The sequence below is a fragment of the Plasmodium gallinaceum genome, assembly GCF_900005855.1.
Source record: "Plasmodium gallinaceum strain 8A genome assembly, contig: PGAL8A_v1_76, whole genome shotgun sequence".
NCBI classification, from domain to species: domain Eukaryota; phylum Apicomplexa; class Aconoidasida; order Haemosporida; family Plasmodiidae; genus Plasmodium; species Plasmodium gallinaceum.
In genome coordinates this window covers 2,926,661-2,945,553 of record NW_021628238.1, presented here as the reverse complement: position 1 = coordinate 2,945,553, position 18,893 = coordinate 2,926,661, and the positions used below count along the sequence as shown (strand labels likewise).

At 20.3% G+C, this 18,893-nt stretch overlaps 2 protein-coding genes across 2 annotated transcripts, besides 3 other annotated features; one reads left to right on the top strand and one right to left on the bottom strand.

The window, feature by feature from the left end:
- Positions 1-3,448: 3,448 nt before the first annotated feature.
- PGAL8A_00264300 (PIR-like protein) lies at positions 3,449-4,820 on the top strand (the record flags this gene model as incomplete). Its single annotated transcript, XM_028671393.1, has 3 exons — positions 3,449-3,507; positions 3,621-4,479; positions 4,593-4,820. The coding sequence occupies 3 exons, from the start codon at positions 3,449-3,451 to the stop codon at positions 4,818-4,820; spliced, it is 1,146 nt and encodes a 381-aa protein (XP_028528050.1).
- Positions 4,821-6,363: 1,543 nt separating this feature from the next.
- Positions 6,364-7,069: a repeat region.
- A 608-nt stretch (positions 7,070-7,677) lies between these two features.
- Positions 7,678-8,111: a repeat region.
- Positions 8,112-9,442: 1,331 nt separating this feature from the next.
- Positions 9,443-13,588: a repeat region.
- Positions 13,589-15,508: 1,920 nt separating this feature from the next.
- On the bottom strand, positions 15,509-18,665 carry PGAL8A_00264200 (surface-associated interspersed protein (SURFIN); the record flags this gene model as incomplete). The annotated part of the gene is made up of 3 exons (XM_028671392.1): positions 15,509-17,126; positions 17,214-18,470; positions 18,559-18,665. 3 exons carry the CDS (start codon positions 18,663-18,665, stop codon positions 15,509-15,511), a joined length of 2,982 nt encoding a protein of 993 aa, XP_028528049.1.
- Between the last annotated feature and the right edge of the window lie 228 nt (positions 18,666-18,893).

Sequence of the window (18,893 nt, the reverse complement as noted above, 5' to 3'; positions counted from 1 at the left end):
CGCAACAACATTAAATATAAATATAAAGTTTAATTATATGTGTGGTCAATATAATTTTTACATTAATTAAATTATTAAACATTCTCTTTATTATTTTTTCTGCTTATTATTCTAGAGAAGTAGACAGAAAATCAATAAATTGAAATGTGAATAACGTAATATATTTGTTAATTTACTAAAATTTTATTTCAGTAATACTCTTTTGTTTAATGCTTATTTATTTAATAAATATTAATTATTTTTTTTTTTCTTTTTACATACAGCATTATTTCATTTATATTCTATTGTATTTATACAATATTTCTTTTTTTTTTTTCATTATTTTTGTTAATATTTATCTTGTTTTTAAAAAAATAATATATATATATAGAATATTCAACTACAATTTATCAAATTGTGTTTTGGATTCATTGTTATATCCGAACTTTTATTTATACTTTAATTATTATAATACTACAAATATTAAATAAAATAAGTTATTCATTGTAATATTTTAATGTAATATGTTAAATTATTTCTATTAATACACCAATAACATCATTATTATATATACAATTTTATGTGTTAAATCTTCAAAATTTTATATTTTTATTAATAAAATATATTATTATCCTTTTATGAAATAATAGCTACTAATACAAAAAATTTAAAGTTAGATATACAAATTCTTCAGTTATTAAAAAAAAAAAAAAATTATTATTTTTTTTAATTATCTTTTCAATTTGTTCTAGATAGCTATATTTTTTTTTTTTTTTGAATAATGATAAAAAATTATATTTAGTTAATTTAATTTTAAATTAAATAAATAATTCAATTTAAATTTTGAAAAAAAATTAAAAAGTATATTGTTTCAATTATTATATAATTTTTATGTGTTTTTGAATATTGTTAGTAGCTTCAATGTAAAATTATTAGTTTTTGTTTATGAATTATTATACATACAATCAATAGTTTTAGCAAAAATTTATGTTTTTAATAATGATAAATTTTTATTAAAGTAAATAAATAACTTTGAAAAAACAAATATATAATTATTTAAACAATATATATAAGGTATATACATTTGTNACAAAAAATTTAAAGTTAGATATACAAATTCTTCAGTTATTAAAAAAAAAAAAAAATTATTATTTTTTTTAATTATCTTTTCAATTTGTTCTAGATAGCTATATTTTTTTTTTTTTTTGAATAATGATAAAAAATTATATTTAGTTAATTTAATTTTAAATTAAATAAATAATTCAATTTAAATTTTGAAAAAAAATTAAAAAGTATATTGTTTCAATTATTATATAATTTTTATGTGTTTTTGAATATTGTTAGTAGCTTCAATGTAAAATTATTAGTTTTTGTTTATGAATTATTATACATACAATCAATAGTTTTAGCAAAAATTTATGTTTTTAATAATGATAAATTTTTATTAAAGTAAATAAATAACTTTGAAAAAACAAATATATAATTATTTAAACAATATATATAAGGTATATACATTTGTAGCATCAATATAATTTTGTAACATTTAAAATTAATATATCGTGCTACATACTCTGTATTAACTTGTTTTCTCATTATTAAAAGGAAACTGTTGATCACCTTACTAATAAATCAACTTATAGTGAGCATCAGAACGAATTTAGGTATAATTTGTTAATTGACGTAATTTCTTATAACTCTTAAAATTTAATATTTTTTTATAATAGGATAAATATATCTTTTTTTTCTAAATGATTTAAAATAAATCTTAAATTTTTGTTTCATTATTATTTTTTTTTTTTTTATATATACTTTAATAATAGTTATATTTAATGCAGAAACTTTATATTTTAAAATTCTTTTAAATATTTATACTTTTTACTAGCATTAATATAGAAGTTAATTACATATAATTTTATTCACATACATTTTTCAGTTAACTGTACAATTACCTCAACAAGCAAGATATGTGCTATCATGTTCATTTCTTGTTTCATAATTGTTATATATATATTATTTATTATTTTAAAGGCAATTATTGTTTTTTTTTTCATTAAATTATTAACCATATGTAATAATGGAAATGCATGCATATAAATTTTTAAATATTCTATTTCATTATTAAAGTTCAATAGATATCTCTAAGTATTTTTATGTAATGTATGAGGTAAAATTTTTGCTAATTTTTTATTTTTTATTACAAAATATATTTTTTTCATTAGATACAACCATAAATACCTTTTTATTGAATTTTCTTTAATTATTTAAGATAGTATATTTATAAATTGAATCTATTTTTATTTATCTTTTCTTTTTCTTTTAATTTTTACTTTCATAAAAAGTATCATTAGATTTTAAATGTATTAATACAGTAAAATGAATAAAACTTAATTTTAAATTATTTTTTTTACATTCTCTTAATTAGCATGCTACTAATTTTTCAAATTAACATTATAACAAAATCATAATTAATTGTATATTAAATATAGTAAATGCATTTAATAACTTAGAAATCATTAAAGAACTTATATTATTTGTATTTCTTTTTTCACAACTATAGTATCCATAAGATATATAAACTAATTTTATTATTGATTTAATACCATTATATATTTTTGTTTTTTTATTAACGGCTTAAATAATCGTAATTTTTGTCATTTTTTTTTTTTTTTACAGCATGAAGAATATTTTTCTTTTTAGAAAAATTAGTTTCTAATTTAATTCATTAGAAAATATTGTAAAAACTAAAAGTATATATAATGGGATATATTATGAATTAAACATTAGATATAATTATTTTAAATATTTCTTCTGTTTTACATGCATAGGAATATTGTACAATATATACTATAAATTATTTATCTAAAATATTAAGAAAAAATTATTCATTGAATAGATAAATTTTATGTTTTAAAATTACTTACTGACAAATTAATAATATCGATTAATAAATTTAAATTTTTAAATATTTTTAATTTTTAATTTAATTATTCAATATGAATGATTTGATGATTTATATTTAATGTATCATTTGTTTTTGTTAAATATTAATTTGTCATGTATAGATATTTTAAATCGAAAATAGTATAATTAAAAAATATAATTTTAATTTTTTATCTTTTTCATTGTTTCTTTTTTCTTCATATTATTTGAGAACTATTTTATCTTGTATATTTGAAAATATTACAAGTATGATCTATAAGATTTTTATTGTTTTTAATTATATGTTACATTGAAAAACGTATTAAGAACTATTCGATAGCATTAGAAATTATTTTATATTAAAATATTTTGTTTAATAATAATAAAATATATATTTTTACAGCATATCATTAGAATTACTTGAAATAATACAGTAAATTTTAATCGTATAAATATATATAAACTAAATGATATTTTCTTGTAAATTTTACTAAATTTAGAGATTATGGAGCATTCAAAAATAATAAAAATAAAAATATTTCATTTCCCAATGATGACTATCTACATTTATTTTTTAGTTTGCATATTCCAATATTTTTACAGTATAAAGTAATATTCATCATAGTAAATATATTTATATCTTACATTTTTGAAAACCTGCATTATTCCATAAAAAATAATTTTTATAATTTTAATTTTTTAATATAATTCCCACTTTATAGTTTTGAAATTGGAAAAAATAACCTAAAAAAAGAATTGAGTCTCAGAAGTGAAAGAATTCTAGCAGAAGAGCAACAAATAAGAAGAATTAGAAATGTAAGATCAACCAGTGAAATTAAAAGTAGTTTGAAAAGTTGGTTAGATAGTATTCAAGATGGTTTATTTGATGAACTAGATCAATTAACTAATAATTTTACAGTTACCAATGTTAGGAAATTTTCACAATGGATGCATAATAAAGGTGGGATTATTACGAGAGCATTAAATTTAGTACCAGATCCTGATACAAAGAGTTTTTTAAATGATACCTTGACTTCATGGAGAAGGCTTACAGATGAAGTTCTAGTAAATTCCGCAATAGAATCATATGTAGATAGCATATTATATCCAGCAAATATAATAACAAATAATAATGGATCATCATCTACATATGCTTTATCATCTATTATACAATCTACCTCCACTTCATTACCCACACCTACTGAATCAACTAACATAACTACATTGCCCATATCTACTTCATCACCTGAATCAACTGTATCTCCTACAACTGCTTTGCCATCCACAATTGATTTATCATCCACAATCAGTTTATCACCTACTACTTCATCTGATTCTCATATTAATTCTACTACCCCTTTTATAAATAATATAAGTGAGTCATCTACTGTTCTTTCTACAAATGAAACAAATACTACGACTGCGCTAACGATTAATTCAGTCTCAGTAACCCCTGTAAATAATAGTGGGGGCATAACTAGTGCAACATGCACAGGATTATTATGTGGACCAGCTTTTGTTGCTCTTCCTGTTTCTGTTGCTCTTCTCGGGGGAGTTTTTTTTTTTGTTCTTCTTTATAAGGTAAGACAAAGTTATTTATGCAAAAATATATATATAAATTTTTTTTCTTTTGAAACCATTCATATAAATTAAAATTACCTTCATTAAAAATAATTTTTTAATTTACAATATAGTATACTCCTGTTGGAAAATTTCTTGGAAGAGATAGTCCAAAAAAAAAAAAAGGAAAAAAAAGATTAAATGAAATGCCTATGGAAAGAATAAATTCTCCTAAATTATTAAAAGTAGAAAAAACGGAAAATGTAAAGAGAAGTAGATTACATAGATTTCTTCGTGCATTCGGTTACGACAAGAATTTTCCCTATATAGATGAAGATATACCCTCAGATCAAGTAATATAATGGCAAAATCTTAACGGAAGAGAAATTCTAATATGCGTAACTAAATAACAGAGAAACAATGTAATATTAAATTAACGTAAATAAATTTATTTTGGTTTAATATATAATGTTTTTCTATTATTATTATATTAATGCTAAGAAAAAAATTTTTTTTTTGCTAGCTACTTATTTTTATTTTTTGATATATATAAAAAAGTGTAAATGTGAAAAAAAAAAGTCTAGTTTCTTTTAAGAAATAAAAATTTACTATATTATTGATTTGTTATTTTCTATGTTTAACACCTTTTTAAAGCATAGTATGACTAATTTCGTAAAACGTACGTAAAATAACATATATTATGTTTTTTAAAGCAATTATTTCTATAATAGTAAAAAGAGAATATATGCTGTTCAAATGTTTAACTATCAAAAATTTGTAATATTTAATATATAGTACTAATATATAATATATCAAGTATTTTATGCAAGTTAACTGGAAAATTAACTTGTTTATTTATTCTTCAGTTGTTCAAAGACATTCTAAAATATAAAGAAAAAAAATTAAAAAAGATAATATAAAATAATATCGGTAACATTTGTTAAAGTTATTAATACTCTTATTGTAAATTAAAAAAATAATTTTTTTGTATTTAATATTAATATATTACATAATAAGAATTTTCATAAGCTTACATGAATAAAATAAATAAAAATATTATCACAAAATATTTTTATTCTTTCTATTTTTTCATTTATCTTTTTTTGCAAAAAAAAAAATTATTAGTAATCACATACAAATGAATTATATATAAAAAAATATTTATTCTTAACTTCAAAACGGTTGCAAATTAAAATCAATTCAATTTGAATATGTTTTAACCTAAAATTTAGAAAGTTTCGATTTTTATCTATTTTTAATTTTCGAAGATATGGAACATTTCATTTTGTATATGATTTATTAATTTCCTACTAACAAACTTCTATAAATTATTTAACACACAAATTAATAAAGAACATGCAGAATAGTGTCCATTAATTATGTTTATTATCACATATTTTTCCTATAAATAAGAAAACACTATGTATTGAATTACACCGTATGAATAATTAAATTATATAACTTTATAATTCTTTAAATAAATTATATCTATCTAATTAATTTACAAAATTTTTAAAAAAATTAATAAAAAGACTACTTATATTCAGTAAATCTTAAATATATAGTATAATTATAAAATTTTGATTAAATATATATATAATGATTCTAAAACAATTATTTTTCATGAAAATTATAATATTTTTCAAAAATTCTCAACTACTTTATAAAAATTAATTCTTCATCTAAAAAAAAATGGATTATTATTTTTTTCATTCAGAAATAATAAAAAGAATTTTTGCTTTAAAATGGATGAATCTTTAAAAAGGATATTAACAATTTTAACTAAAAACTATTATTTTATATAAATAATTATTTTACAAATAATGAAAGGATTTTATAAAAGATATTTATGTTTTAATGAAAATAAGAAGAAACGTTTACTAAATTAGTGCTTTATTAATTGCTTATTCAATAGTTATGTCATTTATTATCTGCCTCTTCAATGACTTTGTCATAAGTATTGAAGAAACAAATTAATAAAGAGTATGTAGAGTTTTCTCTACTAATTTAATTAATTTATGTATTATATTAATGCTATAAGCCAATAAACTGATTTTATATATTATCTATTTCATTGAACACTTATTGTTTTTTTAAGAGGCATTTATTTACTTTAATAAAAATCCTTATTTTAATTAACAATTTAAATTCTACCTGAACATTAATCCTAATTAAATATATTTCTACTTACTATGTTATGAACAATATTTAGAAACTCAAGTCGTCTACTTTTATATTAACAAACATAAGTAGTTGATAAAATACATATTGAATTATGCAAACATTACAAATATGAAAATTTTGTTATAGTTATTATAAAATCCTCTCTTAAAAATTCAAAATAAAAATTCATTACAAAAGAAAACTCTTTATTTTGTAAGTTACTTTTTATATTTTTCAACAAACTTTTTTCATCCTTCCATCTCTTTTTTTCTCCAAAAAAAAATAAATAACTTTTTTATATATTTAATTTATAAAAAGAAAAAAAAAAAAATGGTCTTCTAATTTTTTTTCCTTTTTTTATCTAGCTCTCGCATAGATAACTATTTATTTTTTATATAACTAGTTATTTTTATTCTTAAAAAGGTTAATAATATCTCTTCTTAACCATTTTGATAGTATTAAAAAAACAAATTTATAAAGAGAACCTAGGAAAAACTCTTTTCATTTTTATTAAATTAAAATACTAAGAAAAATAATCACTATTATTAATTAATATTAAATATTAATTCTATTAACCAATTACTATTCTGTTAGTTTACATAATATCCCATGTATATCATAATTGCCTCACATTTTTAATTTTTCATAAAAAGAAAATAGTCCACATTATCTTTCTCAAAAAAAAAAAAAAAAATAATAATAATAACAAAATCATTATCAAAAAAACATTAATAATTTTAAGTCATTTTTACAATAAAAGAAATAAAAAATATCTACATTTTTCTTAGTGTATTTACTTATAGTACAGTTATTTTTTTTTAATGTATTTTACTGCATGTATTTTTCTTTTTTTTTTTTTTTTGCACAGGTATATGTGTGCACATTTTCCGCACATTTTAACATGCAGAAATAAAAATGTTTTTATTTATTTTATTTATTTAAATATTATTGAGAATAGGTAATAGCACTATTTATAGACTAAAACTCCTACATGTAATCATTTTGTTGTATTAGAAATTCAAAAGGGCAATTAATATCTTTTATTTACTAGGTATCAAATGGTTCTTGAAGATAAACCTTAAGAAAAAATTTTATAATATTTCATGAAAGGAAAATAGTAAAAAACATACAGGTTTTATATTACCCATTTATGTATATTTTGTATTTAATATATTTCCATTTGGATTAAAAATGAGTTCTTCACGATTTCAAAAAATAATGGAAAATATTTTTAAGGACTAAATTCAAGAAAAATATGTAGTGGTATGTGCTGTTGATAATATCATTTTAACGAAAAAAATAATATGACATTTTAAATTATTAAGATAAATAAGTAAAATTCTTATCAATAGCTATATAGTATTAAATGTATAGATGTGCATATCCTTTAAAATATCTATTACATAGAACAAATAATAGACATCAAAATAATTAAAACTTCATTAGATAAAGTAAAAATAATCATTGAAGCTCAATAACTTATCTATAAATAATATTATATACCTCTTTTTTATAATATTTTAAAAAATAAACAAAACAAAAATACTTCATTTTATGCATACTAAGTCCCAGGGATAATATTCAATTATAAACGAGTACAATAAAATAGCTATTCAAAAAATATATACACTAAAAAAAAAATATATATGCTTTTAATAAAAGTGAGTACACTAAAAAAAAAATAAATAATAATAATTTTTTTCTTATGTGTGTATCTACAACTTAATAAAAATATCATATATATATATATTTTTTTTTAAACCTCTTATTCAAAAAAAAAATAGGTTATGATGCTATTTTTTTTTTTATTACTGTTAAAAAAAAATGAATCAAAAAAAAAATGTTAATTTTTTTATTTTTGTTAAAATGTAATAAGGAAATTATATTTTGTAGTGTTGTATAAATTAACTTGAAAAAAATTAAGTAGCATTTGATGTTGATTCATAAAAATAAAGATTTTATATATAAATTTTAATTAAATTAAAATTAAATTAACAGAGCTTATTCTTCTTTCTTTTTATAAATATGTTTGTTCAATACTCTAGAAAAGTCATTGAATAGACAATTAATAAATCAATTGGTAAAAACAGTAGGAATATTGATACTATCTCAACCATAATCTATAACGGATTAGTAAGCTCAAAACGAAGAAAGACATAACAAGACATGGACTACAGATATTTGAAAACATAATGGAATTTAAAAAATCATAAATGTTCAATACAAATGAAATATAAAAAAAATACAAATTAAAAATACCAGATAAATTACCAGAACTGGATGAAGCATCTGAAGAAGATTACATTCGATGGTTCATAATTTTCAAAAGTAAGATAATAATGAATAAATTAACTAGGATTGAAACAAGTATGCTTTTATAATCATTGTTTTCATTAATTAATTCATTGAAAGTGACTCAATTATCTATATATAAAACTAAAGAAATTATGCTAAAATTAAAAATCAAGTTAGCTAGGAAGTTATTCAATGATTAGTATAAAAGAATCGAGTAAATAAGAAAGTTATGAAATTCTAAACATGATTTAGTATTTAAGAAAGACATGGATTCATTTATATGGATCGTACGATATATTCTAATAGTCGATTAACTTTTGAAGAAGCTAACAGCATTCATTTGAATGATTTATTGATCTGCTTCCTACAATATAACAAGAAAAGTATATGAAAATAATTAGCTATGATAGACCAAATAATGTAATATTTATGTAGACCGTGTTTTCGGTATTTGAATTAGAAAACAGTAATATCATAAAAAAAACATCTCGACAAATTAAAATGTGCACCATGAAACATGGATAATGAAAAAGAACATATAAAAACATACTGTATATACCTTAAAAGAAAGTGTGAAAATTGTAATATTATAGCTCATACGGTTAAGGTATGTAAAAATATGGCATTTAAAGACAAAGAAGATGAAATCAGAGCTATAATAACATATAAAATATATTATACTAGTTTTAACTTGGTTAAAAACAAAACTGATTTAAAAAAAAATTGAATTAATGTAAAAATATTTGGACAAATAACAGAAGCGAATTAAAAAGAAGAAAGAAAAGTCGAGAAATAAATATCACAGTAAAAAATTTAAAGGAATTGATTAACTTGAAAGAAAAAGAAAGTAGTCAATAAGGTACATAAAAGGCGAAATTAGGAAAGGGAAAGAGAAATAGATCGAAATATAGTAAGTTCAGTAAAAGGTGAATAGTCTTTTAATAAAGTACATGAGACAGATAGTGATAAAGAGTTTATTAAGAATACAGAGTAAATTGTAGAAATTAATGGAAAAAATGATAATGTGTTATTAGGTACTGAAGCAAAATTATGTATTTTATCATCTCTATGGGAAAGAAAACTATAAATAGAACCAGACATGTTAATTCAATCAATTAAGATTTGCGGGATGCATAATAGAGAGACTGCAAGAAAATCCAAAAATGTTGTAATACATATGAAATCTACCAACCAAAAATCCGTAACCAGGTTTGATATTATAAATACAAATAAACCTTTTATATTAGTAGTTTTGTAACAAATAAATTAGGATATTCTATTACTAAGAATAAAAATAATCATATATATATTATGGATGTCAAATCTGAAGAAATGGAAGAAAAGATGGAAAAATAAAATAGAGAGTTTATTCGGAGTTTAATTGAAAAATCTGATTTACCTGAGAGGAATAATTAAAACGAGTAGAAAAGAATTTTAGAGTATAATATGAGATTCTGGGAAAATAAAAGTATAGAACTTTCAGATAAGTATAATGTTTCTATTAAAATGAAAGAGAAGCTTCGCAGTATAACCATAGGCCACTAAGCAAAGAAATGCTCTCTGTATTACACCATAAAATAGATAAAAATTATCGATTAAATATAATAAAGGGTTATTAATGCAGAATAGATCTCAACTATTGTAAGGGTTCACAGGAAAACTAATAAATGGAGAATTATACTAAACTATTGACACTTAAATGAGTTTATATTACATGATTTATTTGTCATTCCACTTATGAAACATATGTTACAAGCTTTTCATGATATTAAATTGTTTTCTAAAATATATATTAAAAATGGATTATAAAATATTGCATTAGAAGAAGGGGGTAATTCCAAAAAATAATGGAAAATATTTTTATGGAAATAATTCAAGAGAATTTTCATAGTTGTGTGTATTGATGATATCATCATTCTTATGAAAACACTATTTGAACATTTATAAATACTAAAACAATTATTCAAATTACTTATGAGTAATAGTTTAGAAATAATAATGGAAAAGTGTTAACGTCTTAAAACATTTAAAATATATCACGAACAAGAAATACATTAAAAATGCATAAGAATTTCATTAGATAAAGTGAAAATAATCATCAAATCAGAACATTATAAGTCAAAAAAGTAGATAAGACCATTCTTAAGAGATGATAATTATTACAGAAATTATACTAGAAACTTTTCAGAATGGATATCTAAACTAGTTCTATTATTAATTAAAAGAAAAGAGTTCCATGGAAAGAACATTCAAAAGCGTTTGAACAAATCAAAGAAAAGATGAATTAAATAACTCATCTTTCATTTCTAGGATTACGAAAGCCTTATGATATATACGCTGATGAATCAAACTAATCCATAGGAGCTGTATTAAGTCAAGTAGACAATGATACATATTATACTAAACTTATTCACCGTACATCTAGGAAATTATGTGACATATAACAAAGATGAAGTGCGATTAAAAAAGAATTATTCCCAATAGTAATAACATGTGAAACATTCAATTATTATATTAAACAGACTAAAACAATTATTAAAACTGATTTTAAAGGTATTATAGAGATGTCTTCAATTAATATGAGGAAATTATATCGATAGAAATTGAGATTATCATAATTTAATCTAGAATCTTAACATATTCAAGTAGTTCAAAACGATTTAGCTAATTGGAATACTCGATTAGTCTAAGATAAAATTGATCTTTCTAATTATGACATTATATTACAATAAGCCTCAAGAAGTATACGAAGATTTATTTTATACAATCTTGTAAAGAAATTGCCAATGAAACAAGAGAAAACAAAATTAACATACCAAAAGACTCAATATTGAAGTATAACTTCCCAATTTACTGCATAATTGGAAAATATATATACCAGAAAAATATAGAAATCATATAAGGTATTGGTTTCACAACAGTAAATTTACATAACATTATGAATTATATAAAACAATACAGAAAATACAAAAACACATTTGGTGTCCTAATATTATTAAAGATATAGAGTAATGGGTTACAAACTATTTGGTTTGTTAAGTAATGCTTAATAGAAAATTTAAACATAATAACATTCAGGCTTTATTAAAACCTAAAGTATTTAGTATGACTTTATTGAATATCATAGGACCTAAAACATGGAAGGACAGAGAGTACTTTATACGGATAGCAATTAATATTATAGAGAAAATATGGATCCCATCTTTAAGTTCCCTTGTAGAATTTTAACAGATCGTGGTTCAATCTATACAAGTAAGGAATTTCATGAGTATATTACTATAGAATTGCAGATAAAGTTATATAATACCAGCATATAATCTACGAGGAAATACTATAAATGAAGATTCTTATAAAAGTTTATATAATTAGAACTTTTCACGATGAGAAAAATTTAGCTTTTGAGGAAATATTACAAAATGAAGTGTTAATGTATAATAATGCACTACATGGAACAATAAGAAATGCATCATATTTTTCTAGGTTTTGAATGGATTTCATGTGTTTAAGATTTACTAATGCATTATCAGAAATGACTTCTGAGATAAGAATCATTTATTTAAACGATTTGTGGAAAGTATATAAGAAGATATTAACGAAATTAAAAACACATAATTGAGAATAAAGATATTAAAGTTGTATACATTATTTCTTATGAATTTTCAGACTATTATATAAATCAAAAGATGTATTATAGTGGAACTGCTCAGTATAAACAACATTGATCATATCTATGTAGAGTAACTAAACCTAAAAATGGAATTCTAAAATAGATATCTACATGTTATAAAGGTAAAGAAATACAAATTCCATTAAAAAAATTTAAACTTGTGAGTAATAAAACGAAGGAGGTATATAAAATACAATTGAAGAATCTAATACGAGTTATTAACAATAATAAAATAAAACTAAATTTCACGAATGAATTGAAGAATTAGTATTATTTCGACGTTTATAAGGAAAACAGTGTAAGACCTTATGACATTAGTAATTAGGACAGGAAAATTGAAAAAGGAGTATCAAAAGGACTTGGTATAATAAAACAAATTAAAAATAACAAAATTTAAGCAATAGCTATTGCTTTCTCTTGGTGATGAAATATGATTAACAAAAGGCATTATTAACCTCTTTGGAAATAAAAAGTAATATCTGCATGGAGAATAAATAGTCATATGTTCAAGCGCTAGATAAAAAAAAAAATTAAAAAAAAAGAAGAGTTGTTGACTAAAAATTTTTTATAATATATTTTGTTTTTATTTTATTTAAGAAAATTTTATACTAACAATAATAAAATTTTCACATTTTATAATATTTATATAATTTATTTTTTAGTTTGTTAATAATTTATGTTTATTTACTTAGAAAGCAATGGGTTTTGAATTTCTAAACATTACACATAACAATATCAATACTGTATACGTAATTAGAATAAGTAATTAATGAGGATATAAATTTTTAATAAAAAATGGGAATTTTTACTAAAGTAAATAAATACCTTTTAAAAAACAATAAATGATCAATGAAATAGACTATATACATAAAACGGTTTACTGATTTATAGAATTAAAATTATACATAAATTCATTAAATTAATAGAGGAAACTTTACATAGTTTTTATTAATCTGTTTGTTCTATACTCTAGAAAAGTTAATAAATAGGCAATTAATAAATCAAACAACAAAAAAAAACTTTTTTTCTGTATAAATATTTTTTAAAAAAAAAAAAAAAAAAAAAATATTTTGTGTATGAATTTTTTTTTATAATTTTTATTTTTTTTATAATCTATTTTTAATAACTAAAATTTAAAAAAAAAAATAAAAATATAAGGTTAAAAAATATTTTATTATGATATTTCAAAAGACTTTTAAAATGGGACAATTTTTTTATATTAAATTGTTTAATTTCATAGGGTAAAAATATTTTTTCTTTTGAAAGTTCGTTTCCTACTAGTAAAGTCAACAGATATTTTCCTAAATTCTGTATTAATTTGATTATTTAACACTTTTCTAGTTTGCCTTTACTAATTTAATAAATTTAAATATAATTTTAAATTCTAGAAACCAGTAAAATGTATTTATATAGTCTACTTCATTAATCATTCATTAATTATAAGAGGCATTTATTTACTTTAATAAAAATCCCTATTTTTATTAAAAATTTAAAGCGTTAATTGTTTACTTTTATTTAATTGTATTTTATATATAATGTTATAAACAATGCTTGACAACTCAGATTCATCGCTTTAAGATAGCAAACATAAGTAATTAATGAAATACAAATTAATTTATATAAATATTAAAAACGTGAAAATTTTATTGTAGCTAATATAAAATTTTCTTAAATAAATTTAAACAAAATATGCTACAAAAAAATTTTTAGTAAACAACTCTTTTTTTTCAACAATTAAATAATTTAAAAAAAAAAAATATATATTTTTTTTAGCTATCTTATATTTACAAAAAGAAAACAAAAAGAAATTAACATCTAATTTTTTTTTTTTTTTATCTAGAGCTTTCATAGATAACTATTTATTTTTCATCCAGATATTTCTTTTTATTCTAAAAAAGATTAATAATACTTCTTATTAACTAAATATTCAAAATATTGAGTTAATGCATTTTCCTTAATAGTAAAGGTTATATGTTATTATCTATTTATTTCACATTATCTAATACAACTTCATTAAGCTACTTATACGTTAATAGATATTTTTGTGATAAGCAAAACTAGGAATGTTTAATTTAGATTAATAGAGTATATTAGCCTTTTACTTATGATTTACTATTATAAGTAAAATAAAAAGTTAGTCATACATTATTGTATTTTGAGAAAATAAAAATCTACATAATAGAAAAAACGCATAGTTAGATAATTATTTACAGATAAAAAAAAAATTTACAAAAAATTTTTTTTTTAATTATATCTTAATTCAAAAAAAATAAATATTTTTTTTAGTAATAATAGAAGTTTAAAGCTTAAATGTTTATAAAAAGATTTTATTTTTATTAATTTTTAATTTTTACTAATCATTAAAAAGATTGTTGATAGATCTAAAGAAAAACTATTACCTTACATAAAAGGGTTATTTTAAATAAAATTAGGTTTTTATAACAGGAATTTAGGTTTTAATAAAAATAATGAGAAATTTTTTATTAAATAGGATAGATATATTATATAAAAACAAATATTTTTTTAAGGACAATAAAAAAGTTAAAGCTACACATTTTTATTTAAATAATTATATATATTATATGAGAAAAAACCACTTGTTTAATGTTATGCATTATAATTTATAAAATTTTCTAATATGTAACGAAGTTATTTTTGGAATAATTAAAGTTAGTTGAAACCACTATATATTCTCTCCATTAATTTGTTTATTCAATATTGTCAAGGTCATTAGATAAAAAACTAATATATTAACTTTTCATTCTCTTCCTTAAAATTTTTTTAATGCATATATTGATTCAAATGTCTTTGAACAGATGACTGACAATTAAGTAATATAAAACTTTTTTCTTTTTTCTTATATTATATAGAATTACACCGTGTCTACATTATAAATTATTAACATACATTAAGGGGAATGGCTCTTCATTGTATTATCTTTATGTTAAATTCTTTTGTCACTTTACTGATATAAAATAACATGTATATTATTCTTAATTTCAATCTATTAATAAATTTTGTCTTTCTACTACGAATATGAATATTGTCATTTGTTTTAATAATATCAACAAGGACATTATTTATTAAATTCATAATGGACAGTAAAGAGTTATAATAGTCTTGAATTGCTAGTATATTTTGTCTTATAGCAAGAAACGATGATCTACCTCCTATGCTTAATTTAGTTTCATTATATATTTTCCTTAGATCTTTCAATTCATTCAAAGAAGTTTCCACTAACTTTTTTGATTCAGAGTTATTTTCATCAAACTTTTTCTCACTGATTATTGTGTTAATTTTTTTAAAAAATAAAAAAATTTTATTAAGGGATTCAGCTTTTTTTAAAAAAAATAAATATCTTAGAGATCTTAATATATTTTCACATACAGAAATTAACGTTCTTTTTCCTGTTTCACTACCTAACAAGTGAGCTAAAGATGTGTTATTTATATTCATTTCTTCATCCTTTAAATTAACCAATGTGGAAGCTTTATTACGATAAAATGAAATGTCTTCCTCTTCTTCTAATAAAATCTTGGATATTATTTCTGAGATATTTTTTTCATAAGGAGTTATCATTCTTTCATTAAAAATTATTTTATTATTCATATACTGATCATTAAGAAGATGAAATAAAGTTTTTACTAACATTTTGTTATCTTTATATGAAATATTTTGTGAACCAAAAAATGCTTCAAAATCCTTAAAGCATCTATTGAATAACATCGTTGAATTATTATATTTATCGATAAGATCACCTAAAAGATCTATATTTAATTTATTAAATGGTAGTGTACCTTTTTCAAGAGATACTTCAGTAATGTTCATTAAATCATCTAAATTTTGAAAGATTTCATTATATAATAAAGCAGATTCTTCTGAAATTAATATATATTTACTAACAAAAAATTCATAATAAAGACTACTATTCAAAACTCTTTCCATTATTTTATGTGATTCCAAAATACGTTTAATTCCGCTGAGTAAACTATTAAAGCATGATATAGAGCTTCGTATAGCATTAATTATTTTTTGTTCATTTTTAATAATATATTTTTCTTTTTCATTAGATGCTAGTAATAAAAAAAACTTCTTATTATTCATCATATATTTATATGTTTTATTTTTAAAATAATGATCTTCCATTTCATCTAAAATTGTAGGATCAATATCTTGTATTGCAATATCTGAAAATCTTTTTAACGAATCAATGTTAAAATATAATACTTTTGCAAATTCATTGTATTCATCTTTTAATGAATTAAATTTATTCTGTAAAGAAAAAATCATTGTCAAAAGTTTTTCTAAATCTAATTCAAAAACATTTGATAAAAGCAATGAAATAAAACTTTTATTGCTAATTGTAGAATCACTGGTCTCTGGAGAATCTGTACTACAACTGGGAATACTCTCACATATAGTAACTTTATCTTCTTTACCACGTTTGCGAAGTTTTCTTTTTTTTACAGAATCTTCTGTTATTTGCTCACATTTTCTCTTAAGTAGACTATTACAATCCTTTTCATTATTATCAGTGTTCATTCTATAATTGAAAAAAAAGATTATTTATATGGATAATATTTATTTAAAAAAATATATACATCAATATATGAAAAAAAAAAATACTTACTTCTCCTCACATGAAATATTTATCACATTTTGTAAACTACTAATAGTATTTTTTATAAAATTATCTACTGCTCCTGAATTAATAGATGTATACTGTAGATTGCAAGTTTTATATTGTGAATCAGATTGATTATTTTGTAAATTAATTAATTCATCTTGTAAATTATCAACATTAGTTCGTAAAATAGAATATACAAATTGTAAAGCAGAATTTGTTTGAAAATTTGAGCTACTGTTTTGCAAATTAAAACTGTTGTTTCGTAAATCATGTGGTGCATTTTGAGAATTATTTATATTACTTTGCAAAACAAAATATATATAATGTGGATCATATGTAGTGCCTTGTAAATTAATAGAATTATTCCCTGTAACATTGACCTCATTTGATGCACTAGAAGTACCTGGTAAATCACAATATATGCTTTGTAAGATACTTTCAAATACTTGTGAATTAGAAGTATTGTTTTGCGAACTAGATGTATTAGTTTGTAAATTAATAGAATTATTCTCAGTAACATTAACCTCATAATATGCACTAGAAGTACTTGGTAAATCACAATATATGTTTTGTAAGGTACTTTCAAATACTTGTAAATTAGAAGTATTGTTTTGCGAACTAGATGTATTAGTTTGTAAATTAATAGAATTATTCTCAGTAACATTAACCTCATTTGATGCACTAGAAGTACCTGGTAAATCACAATATATGTTTTGTAAGGTACTTTCAAATACTTGTAAATTAGAAGTATTGTTTTGCGAACTAGATGTATTAGTTTGTAAATTAATAGAATTATTCTCAGTAACATTGACCTCATTTGATGCACTAGAAGTACCTGGTATATCACAATATATGCTTTGTAAGGTACTTTCAAATACTTGTAAATTAGAAGTATTGTTTTGCGAACTAGATGTATTAGTTTGTAAATTAATAGAATTATTCTCAGTAACATTAACCTCATTTGATGCACTAGAAGTACCTGGTAAATCACAATATATGTTTTGTAAGGTACTTTCAAATACTTGTAAATTAGAAGTATTGTTTTGTGAACTAGATGGACTATTTTGTAAATCAAAGATATAACATGGTAAGTTATAAATCTTATCATTTAAAACAAATAATACCTCTTGTATATTTTGTTCAGAATTAGTTTCATTACCTAATGAAGCATCTAAAGGATTCATATGAGCTTCTATATTTCTACATTCATCTCCTTCATTTTGTAAATTAGCAAATTCCCTCTTTTCTTCATCAGTACATCTAAAAATAAAATAGAATGTATATATTTGTAAAATGTCTATTTAATAATGAAAAGTTTAAGAATAAAAACTTTTAAAAAATGATATACGTTTTTAAAAGGAAGTTCTCTTCTTTCTTTTGAAATTCTTCTGAAACACAAATTTTAACTAATCCATAAAATTGTAAAAAGAAAAAAAAACATCCTATATATAACATTCTTTTAATTTTATAATATATAAATCTATGAAAGTAAAATAAATTATACAATAAAATGTATCTCCTTATATTAATTATAATTTATTTTTTCTAGGGATTAAAGTATAATACGTAATAATTTATTATAATGTTAAAAAAATATATTATTTATTCTTTATATGGTTTATGAAAGAATAAAATACCCTTATGATACCTCTTATAAAAATTCATTTTTATTTAATTTGAATC